Source organism: Leptodactylus fuscus, chromosome 10 (assembly GCF_031893055.1).
Source record: "Leptodactylus fuscus isolate aLepFus1 chromosome 10, aLepFus1.hap2, whole genome shotgun sequence".
Classification (NCBI taxonomy): Eukaryota; Metazoa; Chordata; class Amphibia; order Anura; family Leptodactylidae; genus Leptodactylus; species Leptodactylus fuscus.
Window position 1 is genome coordinate 47950261 of NC_134274.1, and position 21063 is coordinate 47971323.

The following is a 21063-nucleotide window of genomic DNA, read 5'->3' on the forward strand; positions in this document are numbered from 1 at the left end:
TTGCATGAAACTGCACAGATACCATCTTGCATTCCCAAATACTATAAATATGGAAAAATGTAAGGTAAGTATGGTTGAGCGGTCGAGCAAATTTCACAATCGCGTTCGGAATTCCGATCCCGACCTTTTCCGGCGGGATCGAGGTTGGAGGTTCTCTCAGGCTCAGCTCAACCTCATTCATGTATATTTCATTAATAGGGTTGAGCGATCGGGATCGGCTGGAAAATGATCGAAAATTGGGTTTTAAAAAAAGATCCTGAAATCTCAAGATCGGCTCATCCCTAAAGGTAGGTAATTTTCTAGTGACAATTTTCTGATAACAAACTCCCTCTAACTTTTAGGATTTGAATGTACCTATGTAAAACCAAGTTTTAATATGAAAACTAATTTCAAGTAAACTACATTGCTGAAATGTCAGCTGTAAAAATAGAAATAAAGACTATTTTCTTTTTCCACATATGTCGCACACAACGTGAGATCATCTTTTTTTTTATTCTTAAAGTAGTCGGTGATAGTAGATGATATAAAAAGTTACACATCTCTAAGATTTCCCATTGCTTCCAGACAGTATTCCTGTACCTGTAGCTTAGGCACAGCAGTAGTGTAAAAGCTGTACGTAAGTCAGCCCTGTGGGATATCGGATTTTTCAGTCTCCAGACTCTCGCCTCTCCAATCGTAGATAGATTGATTTCTGAAGGAAAAAAAGTGTTGCTTGTGCTTGGATTCCAATTGTGAGACTACTTTATCAATGTGTTATTGAAGTCTCATCGCCTGTGGGGAACCGCTCAGGTAGATGCTTGGTAGCAGTGCAGGAAACAGGGACACAGAGACGGGGTTGCACTCAAGTTCAGAATTTATTCTCTTTTGGTGCACAAACTGCCTTTACAAAGGCATAAACAAACAAAACAAAAGCCTTCTCGGCTGAAAACTAACTATAACAAAAGAAACTTTACCCTGAGTATAAGAGCCTGGCTGCCAGTCTCTCGCTCTGGAAACATCAAACGGTGGGCACAATACCTGGTTTGTAAGTCTAGTTCACACAGGAACTCTCAGCTTTGTCAGTGTGGTACCACAGCTCCTAGTCCTCACACACAGACTATATCAGGCCTTAATTAATCAGCTGACCTCCCTGGTGTGGGTCTTTACCAAACACCCTTTAGCTGCCTGGCTGGAACATACCTGTCCTCCCAGACCACACTCTTCTCTCTCTCACACGCCTAGCACACTATCAGCCAAGTTCAACTCTAGAGAACTATTTTTACCAGTTAAGTTGTTTGTTCTATTTAATACTGCAACTTAGTCATAATCAAAAAGCAAAATTTAAACAACAGAAAAACATTACAGAATGAAAAAAAAATTACTGTTTGGTGCTAGCGCCATTGTTGCCTGTTACTTAAGAGTATCATGTATAGTAAGCCTGTAGCTATTACTGATGTAAGATATTGGCTCACAATAAGCTCCTTAACATAGATTTCTTTATATTGACCTGTTATCTGTTCCATCTTCTCAGAGAATAACAATAGAAAGAGATGGTGATGAACAGAAGGTGATGTCCGAACAGGAACAAAGAATAGACATTTCTTAATCCTTCTCCCATCCTGAATACTTGATTCTGTAACATTGACTTCATTGAACACTATATTCTCATGAAACCACATTTGCTTAGAAACTTTTATTTACTGAACAATTAGTTCCTAGATCCAGAGTATGAGAACTAGAACGGAGGGCATCGCAAAGTTTAACTATGGATTTCCATATTATTTGGAGGTTCATTTTAATCATCGCAGTGTTTGTCCAGTTTAAGATAAAAAAATCGGCCACTAGCAGGGGATGTGGTTAAAAAAACACTACTTACCTCCATCTGCATTCAGTCACAGCTGTTTTTTTGATAGGCTGCAGCAGTGAAGTCAGGTCAATGGCCTCAGTAGTCAAGTCTACAGCAGTCGGGTGCAGTCCACGTGACATCACTATTGGATCCCAGTCAACATATCATCACTGTTGTCACAAGCTGCACCAATCACATGTTCTTGATATGACCACTGGTGCAGCCTGTGAACAACCGCCAGTAGGGGGCAGTGGAGACTAGACACTGGAGGAGTGAGGGCTTCAGTTGATAAGCAGTTCTTTGCATTTTTTTTTCTGTAACATTTTTTTTTTTTTATTCTAAATTGAACAATTTAGGGGTCCATTCACAAGGAGTTTTTTGGAGAGAATTTTGGTGTTGAATCCGTGTGGAAAAAATGCCTCCCCATAGAGTTCTATGGGTTCCGCTCCCTTTATTTGTCCACTCGCAGAATTTTTCCCCTAGCAGAAAAAAGCTTCCTTCCTGCGGATTCCGCCTGCAAAAATCAACACAGTCAATGGGAGGCATAAAATCCACGGATTTGGGTGCGGAATTGGCAAAAACCACGCGGAAAAACCGCTAGTGTTTTTTCAAGATCCATATACTGTAGGGGCCACACAGTGGCTCAGTGGTTAGCACTGCAGCCTTGCAGCGCTGGGTCCTGGTGTTCAAATCCCACCAAGGGCAAAAAACCATCTGCAAGGAGTTTGTATGTTCTGTGTTTGCATGGATTTCCATCCCATATTCCAAAAAGACATACTGATAGGGGAAAAAAAATGTGGGGCTCACAATCTACAAAAAAAAAAAAAAAAAAGATCCATATACTGTGCTGGAAGAAAAAAAAAAAAATCTAAAAAAGCCTCAAAAAACTGCTTAAAAAAAACTATTTCCTAATTCCTGAAGTGGATTTTTTCCACGACAAAATTCTTGCTAAAAATACTCAGTGTGAATGGACTCTAAGACTAAACATTACTATTGTGATGTATAGTATATTTTACAGAACAAAATAGGTGCAAAAGAAATTTGGACCTCGTTTTTCTTTTGCTATTTTTTCTTATCTTTAAGCTTGTCATTTATGACAAATATCACAAATCCATGCTGTGTTTATAAAAGCTGATTTATTTGGGATCCAGATATTTTTAATTAAGAGAAAAGTCATCATATGTCATTTTTATGCTGGAACTGAATGACTAACAAACCCTTTATTCTATCACTTTTAGTTCAATAGGACTGACTGGGCCAGTTTCATATGAAATATGCCAAAATCAGGCAAATTTAGCCTTTGACGGTGAGAGATAATTTCAGAATGCATCCATGCCACGTATTCATGTTTTGGTAGAGATTAAGACTATTAATACATTGTATATGATAAAGCATTGTAAGATCAATGGTACCTTATTGGGTTATCCATTCTCGATACGGTTAAGAATGCCGCCAGATTTGCCGTATAAGATGAACACACGATAAGTGTGAAGAGCCACCAGCTTCCCATCACAATCCGCATGGCCACTGAATTTGCCACGGACTCGGCACCTAGAAGTAACAAAGACAATATTATGAGTTAATCTAATATGTATATTTTCTTATAATAAATCGATCAAAACCACAAATACATAAGTGTTACTTGTTCTAAATAATGAGACAGTCATGTTTTAGAACAAAGGTTAAATCTCATTGGGTTGAATACCATGACCCAAAGATATTTGCACTCAATGAAGCACGGAATGAAACATCTGCACTTGAGATGATGGAGGCCACAAGGTTATGGCAAAGGTACAGAATGGAAATGTTCTTTTATTTCATTTATTCTTTTATTATGCCTTTTAAGAAATGCTTTCAATATGAAAAATACAATTGCGGTAAAGGCAACAACAAGGAGAATAAAATCCATATTTTATCATAATCAGTAAGTTTTTTTGTAAAAGAGAGAATATAAACTTTGCAATAATCTTTCTACGCTATCTATTTGTACAGCATATAGAAAGCAATATACCAAAAACAGGAAATGAAGGAAGATAAGGCTTGTGCATGTGGCTTTTATTTCTAATATTCTATATTGTGATCTTTAGTTGTATCTGTTTGTATGAGAAGCAAAAACTTGTATTCTGAAATTGACAAAGTAAACACACATACAAGTAGTCTTAAGTTAGTTTTGCTTGGACCACCCAAGCATTAATAGGTTAAGTGACGTAAGAATATCACAGGAGAGTTAAAGACATTTTCCTTAAGATCAGCCATAATATCTAATCAGTGGAGGTCCAACAACCAACACCCGCACTGATCAGCTTTTCTGGGGATGCTGCAGTTTTCAGACATGGCCTCTATATAGTCAATGCAGCTGTATGCTTCTGGATCCATCCACTGTGTAGTTCTTGTATGGTTCGCTCACAAAACAGCTGATCAGTGGCTGCTGGGTGTCTAACATTCACACAACAAATAAAAGAGTGGAGGTCCAGCAAGAACAGTTTCAAATTCTGTGATACAAATAGAAATACCAGACCGATGACCCACTGCTCCTATATAAACAACATGCTGAACGCCACGATTCCAAGAATCACCCCCCCACACACACACACACACTGATTAAACATTGATGGCGTATCCTAGGAGGCCACGTACATTAGTCTGACGTTGGTCAAACCACATAATTTCAACCATAACCATCGTTTGACTTCAAATAAGAAAAATTTCATCCCATCTCAGGCTGAGAATCATCTCTGGACACTGGCAGGCCGGGGCCTTGCACTCGTTCGCAGTCAGGGCAGCGGCGGCCTTGCCTGCAAGTGTCCGGAGTTGACTCTCAGCCTGCGCTGTGAACAAGCAGCACCCCGGCTCCCTTCATCCCTAAGAGCAGGGAGCGCGTCATTCCCCGGAGCTGCTGCTACCCGGCCTTGCAGGCGGGGCCACCGCAGCCCAGACTGTGAACGAGTGCAAGACCCCGGCCTGCCAGTGTCCAGAGATGATTCTCAGCCTGCGCTGTGAACAAGCAGACACCGGGGACCCCTGGCTGCATCCCGTGATCGACCCATACGTCCTTCGCGATCGACCGGTAGATCGCGATCGACGTATTGGGCACCCCTGGCATAGACCAATGTATTCTGGCACAGTATACTTAACCTACATTTTAAAGGACTATTCTCCTATGAAAAGTTATATCTACAGGGCATGTCTGGTAGGTGGGGTCTCACTTCTGAGATCCCAACTTGTCGTAAGCATGGTCATATCTAATCTGATAGCAATAAGATTATGGAACATTATTGTAACTCACCTTGTTGAACAAATGCCCCATATACAATCCATATGGCACTGTGTAGTGTAGAGGAAGTGGACGGACTTGCTTGCGATGCACTCTGAGCTCTAACTGCCTGGATTCGGTTCAAGACGAATATAAGCACGCCAACTACTGGTATAACTGCAGCAATACAAGCCCAGACAGCAAAGTCAAAAGGTGCAAAGAGGGAAAAAATATTTATTCTTTCCTCAGGTTTTTTGATAAGAATTCCTACTGAGTAATCCAAGTAGCGTTTGCTGAAATCCACCACGCTTTCTCGCTCTGGTGTTATCGTGATTGCTGACAGAGCAATGTCGGCTCTCTATAAAAAAGCAATGACATTGATTAAAATTCATTGCAATGAACCATCAATATTCTACAGATTAAACTGAAGAGGATTAATTAATAACATAATTAAAGAAAAGCAATGCATGCATCCATAAAGTTACATATGTTCCTTTCAGATATAATCAATCAATTTGTAATCTTATCATATCAAGCTATCTTTAATTATAGGAAAACATTGTCAAAATGAAAGACATCAACATTCAAACAGTTTTGGAGCTTTTATATTCATTAAGATAAATCATTTTTAACACAACTTGTCTTTCTTCTGTGCTTGTCAGTGAATGAGAAGGCTTCTATTCGCATCCAATAAAATAAACATCTAGTGCATGATGCATCTTATTTATCAGGTCTCTTTGAGGCCGGGGCCCTACGTGACAAATCACTGCGGTTTCCAAAGCCATTGCTGCGGGCAGTGGTGTAACTAGTAATGACATGCCCCCCCCCCACGAACGACACCGAAGACCTCAACCGCCCCCCTCCTTCACATTCCTTCACTCTATTATGCCCCATAGTGGCCCCTGCACACAGTATTATACCCCATAGTGGCCCCTGCACACAGTATTATACCCCATAGTGGCCCCTGCACACAATATTAAATCCCTTAGTGGCCCCTACACACACAGTATTATGTCCCTTAGTGGCCCCTGCACACAGTATTATGTCCCTTAGTGGCCCCTACACACAGTATTATACCCCATAGTGGCCCCTGCACACAGTATTATCCCCCATAGTGGCCCCTGCACACAGTATTATGTCCCTCTGTGGACACCAATAAACAATTATTATATTCTGGGTTCTTTTCAGAGTCCCCCAGAGTATAATAATCGGAGACCAGGGGGGATAAAAGAATAAAAAAAAACACTGTTACTCACCTATCTCCCGTCTCCGCTGCAGTCCTCCGCTGTCGACCTCCGCTGTAGTCCAATTTCTATGACGTGAGACGTCACATGACCCGGGACGCAGGCCGGGGTCATGCGACGTCAGACGACTAGGCCTGAAGCCTGCCCGGATGGTGGAGAGGTAAGTAACAGTGTTTTTTATGTTTCTTACCTATCCCTGACCTCTGATCATTATACTCGGGGGTCTGAAACCCCCCCGAGTATAATGATAGTGTTTGTGGGGCCCGTGGCGTCACTTACCGGTCCCAGCCTTGCCAGGATCGGTAAGTAAATAGGGCCCGTTACCGGCTGGACCTATCAGAGACATTAGCGACAGTTGTCTACTGCATAAAGCCTGCGACAATCTGTGCAAGCGATACAAAGGAACCCTCAGAGAGAAAAAACAGAGGTACCTCTTCCACAAAATAGGGAAACTAGAGGACTCCCTCAAAGACAGCTCATTCTGGGAGACCTGGCACCATATGGGCACAAAACCCAAGAAAAACTCCCTCCACATCCAAAATGGCAATATCTGGCTCAACTACTTCAGAGGTTTCTACAAAAATATCCATGAAGAAGACCTAACAACAGAATAGCAACAGATAATCACCAAACTGATTGACATGGAGAAAGTCATCAAGGACTTCCAGAACCCTCTGGACTCACCAATCACCATAAAAGATATACAAGAAAGAATTGCCCTGATGAAAGGCAAAAAGGCCAGCCGCCCTCACGGCATCCTACCAAAGATGATCAAACACAGCCCTCCAGCAATACACGCAGCACTGGCAAAGCTATTCACCCTCGTCCTCAATGCAGGACACTTCCCCCAAGACTGGAACAAAGGCCTCATAACCCCCATCTATAAGAATGGAGACCAATACGACCCCAACAACTACAGAGGGATCTGCATCAGCAGCACGCTGGGGAAACTGTTCAACAGCATCATCAATAACAGAATCCTCACCTTCCTCACACAACACGGGGTCCTCAGCAAGAGCCAAGCAGGGTGTATGCCAAACCACCGCACCACGGACCATATCTACACCCTACACAGCCTCATCAAGACCCACATCCACAACACCAGAAGAGGCAAGATATACGCCTGCTTTGTGGACTTTAAGAAGGTGTTCGACTCAGTATGGCACCCAGGCCTGCTCCTAAAACTCCTAGAGAGTGGAATAGGAGGAAGAACATATGACGTCATCAAGAGCTCCTACACCGGAAACCAATGCAGTGTGAAGGTGAATGGGAAAAGGACAGCATACTTCCAACAGGACCGAGGGGTCAGATAAGGCTGTAGCCTGAGCCCAACGCTCTTCAACATCTACATCAATGAACTGGCTAGAGGCCTCACCAACCCCAGGCTTCACCCTGAACAACCAGGAGGTGAAGTTCCTGCTATACGCCGACCTCCTACTCCTGTTCCCCACCAAGAAAGACCTCCAAGAAAGCATGTCAGTGCTGGAAAAATTCAGCACCACATGGGCCCTACCCATCAACCAAAAGAAGACCAAACTCATGATATTTCAGAAGGGCCACAACAAAGTCCCCACCCCACAATTCACACTGAACGGCTCCAGACTGGAGAAAACCAACAGCTACACTTACCTGGGGCTGGAGCTCAGCCAATCAGGAAGCTTCAAAGCAGCAATAGAAACCCTGAAAGCAAAAGCCTGCAGAACCTTCTACGCCATCAGAAGACAACTGTACCACCTCAAACCAATGCTGAGGGTCTGGCTGAAGATATTTGACACAGTCATCACCCGATCCTCCTCTATAGCAGTGAGGTTTGAGGCCCAGCCACCTACCCAGACCAGCCAAAATGGGACTCTAGCCCAACAGAGACCTTCCACCTGGAGTTCTGCAAATACCTGCTCCATGTCCATCACAACACCTCCAACATGGACTGCAGGGCAGAGCTAGGCAGGCGACCCCTATGGCTCACCATACAGAAGAGGGCGCTAGCTTTCCAGGTGCACATCCAGGGGAGCAACCCCAACTCCTACCACCACCAATCATGGCTAAGCCACAGAGACAACCTCCAACAAAACAACAGCCAACCAAACCAAAAATACCAACAGATGATAACCAAGGCCAAAATAAATGCGACCACAGAGGAAAACAGAGAGCAGTACGTCGAAGAATGGAGAAACAAAATAAATAACTCCAAGAAACTCACCATGTACCAATCCCTACAAAGGGACTACACCATGGCCACCTACTTGAAGAGAATACCCCACCCCAAACACAGACAAGCCCTGAGCCGGTACAGACTGAGCACCCATAACCTAGAGATTGAAACAGGGCAGCACAGGCAGACGTACAAGCCATGTTTTTGTAATCCCTGTCTACATTATTAAGAAAGTTTGCTATTTTTATGTAAATTTAGCTTAATTTGTACACACTGTAACACAGGCAATTTTCTAACACTTTGTTTTTTAATCCCTCACCAATCTTAAGATCTCCAACACTGGAGGAATTGCAAAACAAAGAGTGTGAGAAATTTGCATATCTTTTAATTAAACAATAATTAATTCACAAATAACCTATTAGACCTTTTTTCAGGATATGTTCTAAGTGCATGATTAAAAAAAGAAAAACAAATGTTACTTACAGATTAAAGGTGAGCCCTTGAAGTGTCACTTAGCATACTGAGACACTCAAACAACTTTTTGTCTGTACCCATTTATTTATTTATTAACTTCTTTTCCATCATCTCTAGTTTATTAAAGTTTATTTAATGATTCAGGGATTTTTCTTTTTGTGTGTGTGTTGCTGAGCAGCCCCTGTTCTATTTGCATGGAAGCGGATAGCTGAGGTCAATGGAAGCTGAGCAATCTATTTCCAGGTCCGTAGACTGTACTGTACAGGATACTGCCCCAAACAGCTGGAGTCCAGTTGTCAGGCCCCACAATCAGATATCTATGGCCCATCCTAAGGATAGGCCAGTCAGAAAAATTCCTTTAATACAGTGAGCACAGATATTCCCTATCATATTAGGGAAGATTTCACCTCTTATTTTTCCAGTACAGGTTTGAAGATGAAGCCTGTGATCTTATTGATTGTTGACTATTCTACATTTCATTTGTTCTAGTGTTTATGCGTATTATTTTCAGCATTATGCATATTAGAATAACCCCGACCTAATTTGCATTAACAAAAAAATATGTTGCATTATTGTAATTGTATTTTCTATTGGAAAGCAAATTTACATATTTATTACTTCAAGTATGAACTTGTTATTACCTTATTTATGAGTTCTCCTATCATGCCATTCCAGGAGCCATTGGGAAGAGGATGTCCATATTTTCCATCTGGGACTTGGTAAATTTCGTATTTAAAACCAAGATTTTGCGATAATGCGTCTAGGACATCTATTGAAAAACCTTTATATTTCTTTGGTTGACCAAGTATATTCTCTGCAACCATGACAAAAGGCTCTTCCTAAGGGAGGAAAAAACAGAACCATCCATCAATACCAACACCACCGGCAAGGGGATTCATGTTTCCTCTTTTAAGTGACATACTAGGTTACTATAGTGCAGCAGTTTTCTCAATTATTACATTTTATTTGATTTTGATCTGTAGGCAGCAGGTTATAGAGCACAATAAACTAAGCAGATTGATGTATAGTTTTGTAGGAAAATTGCACCATAACTTGGATAATTCAGTTGGTGGTCCTGTGTGTCTTCTATAGCCAAGGACCACCCACAACAATACAGAGTTTAATAAGCATATTTGGTGCTGAAACTGAAAGGACCTATTGCTCAGTAAGAGTAAGTTCACACAGGGTTTTTTCGTCAGGATTTTGAGGCCATATCCGCCTCAAAATCCTGAACAAAAAGATGGCTCCCATTGAAATCAATGGGAGCTGGTCAGTTCTTTTTCCTGGGAGCTGGTTTGTTCGAGATGCTCATTCTTCAGGCTGTTTTGCCTTGCGATTCGGCCTGAAGACACTCCCTCCTCCTGACTAGGCCCATTCCTTGGGTCTAATCCGGAGCGGAGTGCGTGACTGGATGCCATTGCAGTGCACCGACATTCAGTCGCGGCCACCCGTTTTTTGGTCCAGAACCTGACCAAAATCCTAACCAAAAAAACGGCTCCCTTTGAAATCAATGGGAGCTGGTCAGTTTTTTTTTCCGGAAGCCAGTTTGTTCCATCTCCCGGAAAAAGAAGCGAGTTGCTCATTCTTCAGGCCGTTTCTCACGATTCGGCCTGAAGACACTCCCTCCTCCCAACTAGGTCACTTCTTGTGCCTAATCTGGAGCGATGGGCGTGACTGAATGGCGTTGCAGTGCATCGGCATTCAATCGCGACTACCCATTTTTTGGTCCGGAACCTGATGCAGCCTCCGCCTCAGGTTCCGAACCAAAAAATCCAGTGTGATCCAGTGGGCTGAAGAGAAAATTCAAACTGTGCCACGATCACGATGCGGTGGTGAAAGGTCCCTTGTAATGCTGCACTTTTGCAATATATATACTGTATATATATATATATATATATACAGTCCTATGAAAAAGTTTGGGCACCCCTATTAATCTTAATCATTTTTAGTTCTAAATATTTTGGTATTTGCAACAGCCATTTCAGTTTGATATATCTAATAACTGATGGACACAGTAATATTTCAGGATTGAAATGAGGTTTATTGTACTAACAGAAAATGTGCAATATGCATTAAACCAAAATTTGACCGGTGCAAAAGTATGGGCACCTCAACAGAAAAGTGACATTAATATTTAGTACATCCTCCTTTTGCAAAGATAACAGCCTCTAGTCGCTTCCTGTAGCTTTTAATCAGTTCCTGGATCCTGGATGAAGGTATTTTGGACAAACAATTCAAGTTCAGTTAAGTTAGATGGTCGCCGAGCATGGACAGCCCGCTTCAAATCATCCCACAGATGTTCAATGATATTCAGGTCTGGGGACTGGGATGGCCATTCCAGAACATTGTAATTGTTCCTCTGCATGAATGCCTGAGGATTTGGAGCGATGTTTTGGATCATTGTCTTGCTGAAATATCCATCCCCGGCGTAACTTCAACTTCGTCACTGATTCTTGAACATTATTCTCAAGAATCTGCTGATACTGAGTGGAATCCATGCGACTCTCAACTTTAACAAGATTCCCGATGCCGGCATTGGCCACACAGCCCCAAAGCATGATGGAACCTCCACCAAATTTTACAGTGGGTAGCATGTGTTTTTCTTGGAATGCTGTTTCTTTTTGGACGCCATGCATAACGCCTTTTTTTTATAACCAAACAACTCAATTTTTGTTTCCAAAATGAAGCTGCCTTGTCCAAATGTGCTTTTTCATACCTCAGGCAACTCTATTTGTGGCGTACGTGCAGAAACGGCTTCTTTCTCATCACTCTCCCTGACAGCTTCTATTTGTGCAAAGTGCACTGTATTGCTGACCGATGCACAGTGACACCATCTGCAGCAAGATGATGCTGCAGCTCTTTGGAGGTGGTCTGTGGATTGTCCTTGACTGTTCTCACCATTCTTCTTCTCTGCCTTTCTGATATTTTTCTTGGCCTGCCACTTCTGGGCTTAACAAGAACTGTCCCTGTGGTCTTCCATTTCCTTACTATGTTCCTCACAGTGGAAACCGACAGGTTAAATCTCTGAGACAACGTTTTGTATCCTTCCCCTGAACAACTATGTTGAACAATCTTTGTTTTCAGATCATTTGAGAGTTGTTTTGAGTAGCCCATGATGCCACTCTTCAGAAGAGATTCAAATAGGAGATCAACTTGCAATTGGCCACCTTAAATACCTTTTCTTATGATTGGATACATCTGGCTATGAAGTTCAAAGCTCACTGAGGTTACAAAACCAATTTTGTGCTTCAGTAAGTCAGTAAAAAGTAGTTAAGGGAATTCAAATCAATAAAATGATAAGGGTGCCCATACTTTTGCACCGGTCAAATTTTGGTTTAATGCATATTGCACATTTTCTGTTAGTACAATAAACCTCATTTCAATCCTGAAATATTACTGTGTCCATCAGTTATTAGATATATCAAACTGAAATGGCTGTTGCAAACACCAAAATATTTAGAACAAAAAATGATTAAGATTAATAGGGGTGCCCAAACTTTTTCATAGGACTGTATATATATATATATATATATATATATATATATATATATATATATATATATATATATAAATCCCCATTTGCAGATATGCTCTAAAGTCATTGCAATCAGACATTTCACTTAATTAACTTAAACTTAACTAGAAAGTTGAAAGCTAATAGCAAACCGGTTACAATGTTACAATGGCTGCACAGTAAACTGTACCTTTAGTAGCACTCATGAATAACAACCACTGACTTGAAATAATAGGTGGGTCACAATTAATTGGGCATATTGTCATCTGTCTAGGTGACAACATTTCTTTCCAAATGCAACACATACGAAGTTTTATTGCTCACGAAGTAATTGTCTGAAAATTAAAAAGTCGCAAAGGATATAATAGATGCACTGGGATCATTATTTTTCAAAGATGTCTAATTTTTGTGAATAAGTCAATGTTTGCACTAATTGAAAACACAGAGAAGGTAGGATTATATCATTGTACATTTTACTATATGCTATCATTGGTTTTCATGTAGCTGAATGTCATGCAGTACTCTGCTAAAAGGTTGTCCCATTCAGATCAAATCTGTCCTTATGACCATAGAATATGGACTTTATAGTACCATAAAGCTATGGAATTCAGTCAATGCAAGAGATTGGACATTGTTATTAGAAGATTGTCTTGAGGGCCATGATATCTTGCATCTTAAGGTCCCAGCCACCAACTTTGGCTTAACACAAATGGTTTACATTATGCCCATAAGCTTGTGTCTATTGACCTGCACAGATCAAAAAAAATGGTATCATATTATATAACATGTATTCATCCTTTTCTTAGCATTATCTGGATAGTGCAGGAAATGAAAGGGAGCTTCCATACATCCTAGTCTCATGCTTCGTGAAAATGGGACACTGCAATAAATTTCCACACAGGAAAGTCAATGAGTATCAGATAGGGTTGAGAGATCGGGATCGGAAAAGATCGGATTCCCATCGGCGATCGAGTAAATTTCATGATCACAATCGAAATTCTGATCCTGATCGTTTCTGGCGGGATCGAGGTCGGAGGTTATCTCAAGATCGGCTCAACCCTATTCAGGTATATATCATTAGTAGGGTTGTGCGATCGGGAAAGATCGGATACCGATCGGCGAACGAGCAGATTTCACGATTGTGATCGGCTGGAAAAAGATCAAAAATCAACTCAACCGTAGTATTAGATAATAGTAACTAATACTAATCTTAGGTTTAATTCATAATCTGTCTCAAGCCTCACAGTACTTTCGATTAAAGTAAGGAATAATTTTACTATACAAGAATGAGTAGAAAGCAAGAAAAGACATATCAAATTGGTTAAATTTACTGTCTATACACACATAGATGCCTATTTACTGGGATAACAAATCCTCTAATTTCTTTAAATACATATTCTTATACAGGTGTGAAAAGTGCATTGAGATGTATTACAGTTCTCAGAAGCATACCAAGATTGTTACTACTTTCAGACTTAATCCTTGTAGGTCATTGTCAAGTCGCTTTTCTTGTAAGCTTCCATTTAGGCCTCTTAAGGAATCCCAGGTTGCCAGCTAAAACGATAATAAAGGACATTTTAAAATACTGTCAAAAAAGATTCATGAATTATTTTAATGAAACAAACTTTAGAAGTCATAATAAGTGAACAAATAGACTTGCTGTTAGTGAGGTTTACCTTTACCGTTGCACATAGGGGTAAATAAATTAATACATTTGCACCAGAATGTTGGCATTTGCCCTAGAAAACTGTTGTACATGCTTTCCATCTCATTTTCTATGTATTTTCGACATGTTCTAACAGTTTTTGTGCATTAGGCAACATGTGGGCAAGCTTGTTGCAAAGGGGCATGGTTTAATATGCTAAACTGTGGTCCAGACATGATAGCACGATTTTGGAAGTTGTGTCATAATTTCAGCCACTACTTCAAATTTTTGCAGCATAATTTTGTGGGAAACTAAGGGGTCGTTCGCAATCATAGCAGAAAATGGACAAAGGGAATTTTTGATCCAAACATGGGACACTTACACCAGAAAACAGGGGGAGGAAATATTCATTATGTATGGCCATGGTGTAAAAGGAATTATCCGGATACTATACAATATTACTTAGTAGGTTTAGCTGTCCATGATCACTCTTCGTTTTTTAGTGACATAGGTACAATATTTCTTACATGTGAGACATTTTCACAACAATTTGGCAAATATTCTTTATTTCTGTCATTTAAATGCCAACTGAAACAAATAGTAAATCATGACCTGATCCCTATTTTATTTTTCTGAAACCCTCCAACTGAAATGATATAGCTGTCATATCTTTATCTTTTATGGGCTAGAAAACGCACCTTCTAAACTGCAAACAGAATATTTTATAAATTTCCCATTTCTTGCAAAAAGACAAGCAATACTGAGCCAAACAGTCCATCAAAAAGGAAACAAAAATGTCAAGATAATTTTATGGTTTTCTGTATTTCAATTCAACCGTAAATTCACAGTGCGCCTTTCATTGCAGAGATGGGAATATCCTCCATTGATCACAAATAAAGGCACCTTACAAGTGCGGAGAAGAGGGGAGGGAGGAAATGATAAAATACTTTACTTGAAAGCGCTCATCTAAATCCCATTGTTCCAGATCACTTTCTTTCTGCATAAGTGTGGGAAGCTTAGGCTACCAATTGTTTGTTTGCTACAATGTGATTTGTTGTATAGGTTATCTTTTGACTGTTGGTTTCTTTTTCACATTACGGCTCAAATAACTCATTTCCAGCACTAGTAAGCAAAATGTGCTGCCATCCTTTGATAAGGCAGCTAGAGATCACACACTTTGTTAGATACGAGTATTTCCAACGCAGTTCTAGCACAATCAGAGGTAGATATAGGTTTCATGGCTTTCCAATCTCTTCATATCAAACGGTTCAATGTCTGAACAGCTGCTTGTCAACCGCTTTCACACGTCACTGCTCTTGGAAAAAATATTCCCTGAAAATACCTCTGTAGGTTTTGAGTTTCTGAATCTCAAAGTCAAAGTTGTATAAAAGTACTGGAGAAAAGAAGATTTTGATGTTACTTTAATTGTAGTTTTAAATACTGTTTAAAGAAAAAGCGGAACCAAAAAAGGGGCACAAAAAAATGAAGTCCTACTCATAGATGATAGAATATAGCAGTGATTGTATTCCTCTACTTAAAGTAACCAAACCAAAACTTGAAAGTAAAAACTATAAAATATGCATATTCCGTATTGTTCATAACAGTAGTCTTCATAAATGCGCGCCAATGTTCTTTGTACTCAATAAAAACAGATATAAAACAAACTAGTAGTTATAAGGGCTCAGCAACTGAAAGCAATATGGAGAGAAAGGGAGAGGAACAGGAAATGAGTCATCAGTCCAATCATAGGGTTGATCTGTAACCTAGGCAACCAACTGTATGCGCTAAGGAGACATAGTTAGTTGTATTTGATAGACAGAGCTAGACAGATAAAGCAAAATATACTTGCTTAAGCATCAAGTTTAAATATGATCCTAAAGATGGGAATGCCCATTTAATAGAAAATATATACTATATTGTATATGTAGTAATTCAAATTCAATTATATAAATTTACAAAGTTCAACATACACTACTGATAAATGCGCTTCCTTTGTAACTTCTGATCATCTTGCATGGATAAGTTCTTATTCTAATTTTTGAGATTGTGAAAAAGAAACATTTTTATAGTTTTGCACCTTTTCTCTGCCATCTCTAATCTGAAGCACGTAACATCTGCCCTCTTTTTAAAGTCACAAAATGTCATAAACTTTGTTTTAACACTGTACATTTTTCATGTAAACCTTTTACATCATATCCACTCACATAAAACATACAAACTCAAGGAGGACAAAAAAATATCCTTAGCTGTCAGGGGACTAAGAAGTAGCAACCAAAATATGACTGTACAATTTATAGCCTTGGAAAGCACATTTGCCAGAAATCATCGAGAAATGATAGCCCATACCTCTTACAAAGCATGAGTGCTTGACAATTGAAGCAAATTACTAGAGTCGCTTTGCATGGTCCCTGTGTGATACAAAATCAGTCGTTGCTTCAAAAATACTGCATTTAGCCTGTGCTCCAAAAATCAACTAAAACCTACAATAGTCTTAAAAACAAATAATAGGAAAGAAAAACACATTTATTCTGATTCCTTTATACTAATTTAAATTCATATTATTATTTAAGGATCACTGCCGTGAACAACAATGAGCTATACAGTGTTGGCCAAAAGTATTGGCACCCCTGCAATTCTGTCAGATAATACTCGTTTTCTTCCAGAAAATGATTGCAATCACAAACTCTTTGGTATTAATATCTTCATTTATTTTGCTTGCAATGAAAAAACACAAGAGAGTGAAAAAAAAGTCAAATCATTGATCTTTTTACACAAAACTCCAAAAATGGGCCAGACACAAGTATTGGCCCCCTCAGCCTAATACTTGGTAGCACAACCTTTAGACAAAATAACTGCGAACAACCACTTCTGGTAACCATCAATGAGTTTCTTACAATGCTCTGCTGGAATTTTAGACCATTCTTCTTTGGCAAACTGCTCCAGGTCTCTGAGATGTGAAGGGTGCCTTCTCCAAACTGCCTTTTTGAGATCTCTCAACAGGTGTTCTATGGAATTCAGGTCTGGACTCATTGCTGGCCACTTTACAAGTCTCCAGTGCTTTCTCTCAAACCATTTTCTAGTGCTTTTTGAAGGGTGTTTTGGGTCATTGTCCTGCTGGAAGACCCATGACCTCTGAGGGAGACCCAGCTTTCTCACACTGGGCCCTACATTATGCTGCAAAATTTGTTGGTAGTCTTCAGACTTCATAATGACATGCACACGGTCAAGCAGTCCAGTGCCAGAGGCAGCAAAGCAACCCCAAAACATCAGGTAACCTCCACCATGTTTGACTGTAGGGACCGTGTTCTTTTCTTTGAAGGCCTCTTTTTTTTCCTGTAAACTCCTATGTTGATGCCTTTTCCCAAGAAGCTCTACTTTTGTCTCATCTGACCAGAGAACATTCTTCCAAAACGTTTTTGGCTTTCTCAGGTAAGTTTTGGCAAACCAGCCTGGCTTTTTTATGTCTCTGGGTAAGAAGTAGGGTCTTCCTGGGTATCCTACCATACAGTCCCTTTTCATTCAGATGCCGATGGATAGTACGGGTTGACACTGTTGTACCCTCAGACTGCAGGGCAGCTTGAAAAGGCTCATCAAGTTTAGTCCAATGTGAACATATTTGTTTTTTCAATGCAAAAGGGATTGTGCACTCCGAATTCGTTCCAATAGGTCAGACTGTCATCCAGGTTTTCTACTTGGGGGTTCTCAAGAGGTTGCACAACAGTTTGCGGCAAAAAAGGCCCAAAATGTGGCAGTCTGGTGATTGTTTTTTCCAACACGACAATGCCCCAGCCCACACCGCCATCTCAGTGACCACTTTCATGGCAAGAAAAGGCATGGCTGTCTTGCCCCACCCACCCTATTCACTCGATATGGCTCCCAGTGACTTTTTTTTTATTCCCACGAATGAAGAAGAACCTCAAGTGGAAGTGTTTCGCGGAGGAGGTGAAGAGGAAAACGATGGAGGCGCTTGCACACATCAAAGTAGATGAGTTTAAAAAATGTTTTCAACAATGGCAGATGAGATTTGACAAATGTATTGCCGCTAAAGGAGAGTACTTTGAAGGCGATTGAGGGAATTTTGTACAAAAAAAATATATACACGCTTCAAAAACAACATTTCTGGAAACTTTTAGGTACCCCCTCGTACTATACAGCACTGTACTGTAGGCATACAGTGTTCTCTATATATATATATTAGTGGGTTAAAGATTGTAGGTAGATCACACTAGCATGATTCTCCTGCGGTGTTATGACACATTGTCAGGCGATTAATTTAAATTACCAGGCAGGTCCTGTATTCATTTGCATTGTTGGGCCCACTCAGCAATTCATATTAATTACCAGACAGCGCCTACCTTTCCTCTTTCCCTACCTTCCCCTATAGCAGTGATGGCGAACCTATGGCACGCGTGCCAGAGAGGGCACGCAGAGCCCCCTCTGCTGGCACGCGTGCTGTCGCCCTGATCGCTCACTAACGGCGAATCTGATGCAGGATTCCCCGTTAGTGAGCGATCGCTGCCTTCAGCTGGTTGTGCAAATGCGCATCCAGCTGAAAGCTGTCAGTGTAGCTCAGTGTAGGCCACGCGTACTACGCGGCCTACACTGACTACAGAGTGTGACCTCTGAACAAGCGCGGGCGTGATGACGTAAGTCATCAGCGCGCGCAGTGAACAGAAGAGAGAACACCCGGCAGCTCTTCAGGTAACTATATTATGTTTGTTTGCACTGTCAGGGGAGGGGGGCAACGGTAGACATTTCATGTTGTGTAGGAGGGGGCTACTGTAGACTTTCATGCTGTGTGGGTAGGGGGCTACTGTGGACCATTTTATGCTGTATGGGAGGGGGCTACTGTGGACCTTTCATGTTGTGTGGGAGGGGGCTACTGTAGACTTTCATGCTGTGCGGGTAGGGGGCTACTGTGGACCATTTTATGCTGTATGGGAGGGGGCTACTGTGGACCTTTCATGTTGTGTGGGAGGGGGCTACTGTAGACTTTCATGCTGTGCGGGTAGGGGGCTACTGTGGACCATTTTATGCTTCTACTGTGGATCTTTCATGCTCTGTGGGAGGGGGCTACTGTGGACCAGTTCATGTTGTGTGGGAGGGGGCTACTCTGGACCATTTCATGCTGTGTGGGAGAGGGCTACTGTGGACCATTTCATGTTGTGTGGGAGGGGGCTACTGTGGACCATTTCATGTTGTGTAGGAGGGGGCTACTGTGGATCTTTCATGCTCTGTGGGAGGGGGCTACTGTGGACCATTTCATGTTGTGTGGGAGGGGGCTATTGTGGACCATTTCATGTTGTGTGGGAGGGGGCTACTGTGGACCAGTTCATGCTGTGTGGGAGGGGGCTACTGTGGACCAGTTCATGCTGTGTGGGAGGGGGCTACTGTGGACCAGTTCATGCTGTGTGGGAGGGGGCTACTGTGGAGTATACAGGTATAATCCTGTGTGGGGGCCACTGTGGGCCAGATTGTACTGTGTGGGGGGCCACTGAGGGGCAGATTGTACTGTGTGGGGGGGCCACTGAGGGGCAGATTGTACTGTGTGGGGTCCCCTCACTATGTATATCACACAGTATTTGTTTTATAGCAGACGTGAAATTAGTACAGGATGTAATAACATTGCACGGTAACTATAAAACAGATCCTGTGCGATGTAAATAGTGAAAATTAATTGTTTAAAAGTACAGAATGCAGAGACCTTTACCTTTCAGTACAAGATCTGTAAAGCCCCAGTCACATGACTGTAATTTGTGGGTCCGCAATTGTGGACCCACAGAGTTTTAAGGTTAAATTGCCGTGTTGGCACTCCGTGATAATTTATTTGGTTTTGGGTTGCAGTTTAGGCACTCGGTCTCAAAAAGGTTCGCCATCACTGCCCTATAGTGTGATACACTGATGTCATAGTGCAAGAATGCAAAGTTATAAATAAAACTAGAGTTGATAGATCATTAGTATGAAAACCCACCAGGGGTTGGAAAAACACTGACCCCTTCCCACAACACAGCACAGTGTAATGTGGGTTCTTCACTCTATAGAATATGTTGTACAGGGATGGAGCAGACATGGAAGCTGTGCTTATGCAATTCATGGCAGATGTCAGCTGTAAAACAAAGAGTTGACACCCCTATATTGACTTTAAACCAATATAGTTTTACAGAAAAGCTGTTTTTGTTCACTTTATAACCAAAATACTGAAATTAAAAATGACAAATTTAATGCACCTAAAAATGGTACCAACCTAAACTATAAGTTTTATGTTGCATCGTACACCTCCTGCCACCTCAAGAACATCCATCAAATCTGCTCCTTTCTCACCCTTGAAACTACAAGAATGCCAGTCCATGCTCTCATAATCTCCCGCTTAGATTACTGCAACACCTTCACCCCTCTAGTCCACCCTAAACTGCGCTGCTCGCTTAATTCACCTCAACCCCCGCTCTTCATCGGCGGCTCCCCTAATCCCTTTACTGGCTACCCTTTGCCCAGCAAATAGAGTTCAAGTTACTAATGCTGACATACAAAGCCATCCACAACCTGTCCCCTCCATATATCTCCAACCTAATCTCACACTACCTGCCCACACGTAACCTCAGATCCTCCAATGACCTCCTACTCCGCTCTTCTCTCATCTGCTCCTCACACAACCTTCTCCAACATTTCTTCTGTACATCCCCCATACTCTGGAACTCCTTACCAAGACACATAAGACTGACCTCCACAATCACAGGATTCAAGAAGGCCCTGAAGACTCCCCTATTCAGGAAGGCCTACAACCTCCAATAACACTACTGTCACCGAACCAGCATCTGTATAGTCTCTCCCCTCACCTTTTGTCTCTACCCGTCTTTATTAGGACCCGGTATTCTCTATCTCAGCCTGATAGGTTTGGGTGGGGAGTGTCAGAACGGCATTCTGCACGTGAACTGTCCGATGGGCAGTAGGGGAATGTT

The 21063-nt window shown here is 41.4% G+C and overlaps 1 protein-coding gene across 2 annotated transcripts in view; it reads right to left on the reverse strand.

The window, feature by feature from the left end:
- The window catches only part of GRID1 (glutamate ionotropic receptor delta type subunit 1), a 744143-nt gene that overhangs the window by 60412 nt on the left and 662668 nt on the right, over positions 1-21063 (reverse strand). For both annotated transcript variants that reach the window (XM_075258436.1, XM_075258437.1), the window contains exons 9-12: positions 13915-14016; positions 9590-9787; positions 5112-5436; positions 3238-3376 (exon numbers count right to left, since the gene is read on the reverse strand). In XM_075258436.1, the coding sequence (XP_075114537.1) occupies positions 3238-3376; positions 5112-5436; positions 9590-9787; positions 13915-14016 (764 nt within the window). The remainder of the gene's footprint in view (positions 1-3237; positions 3377-5111; positions 5437-9589; positions 9788-13914; positions 14017-21063) is intronic.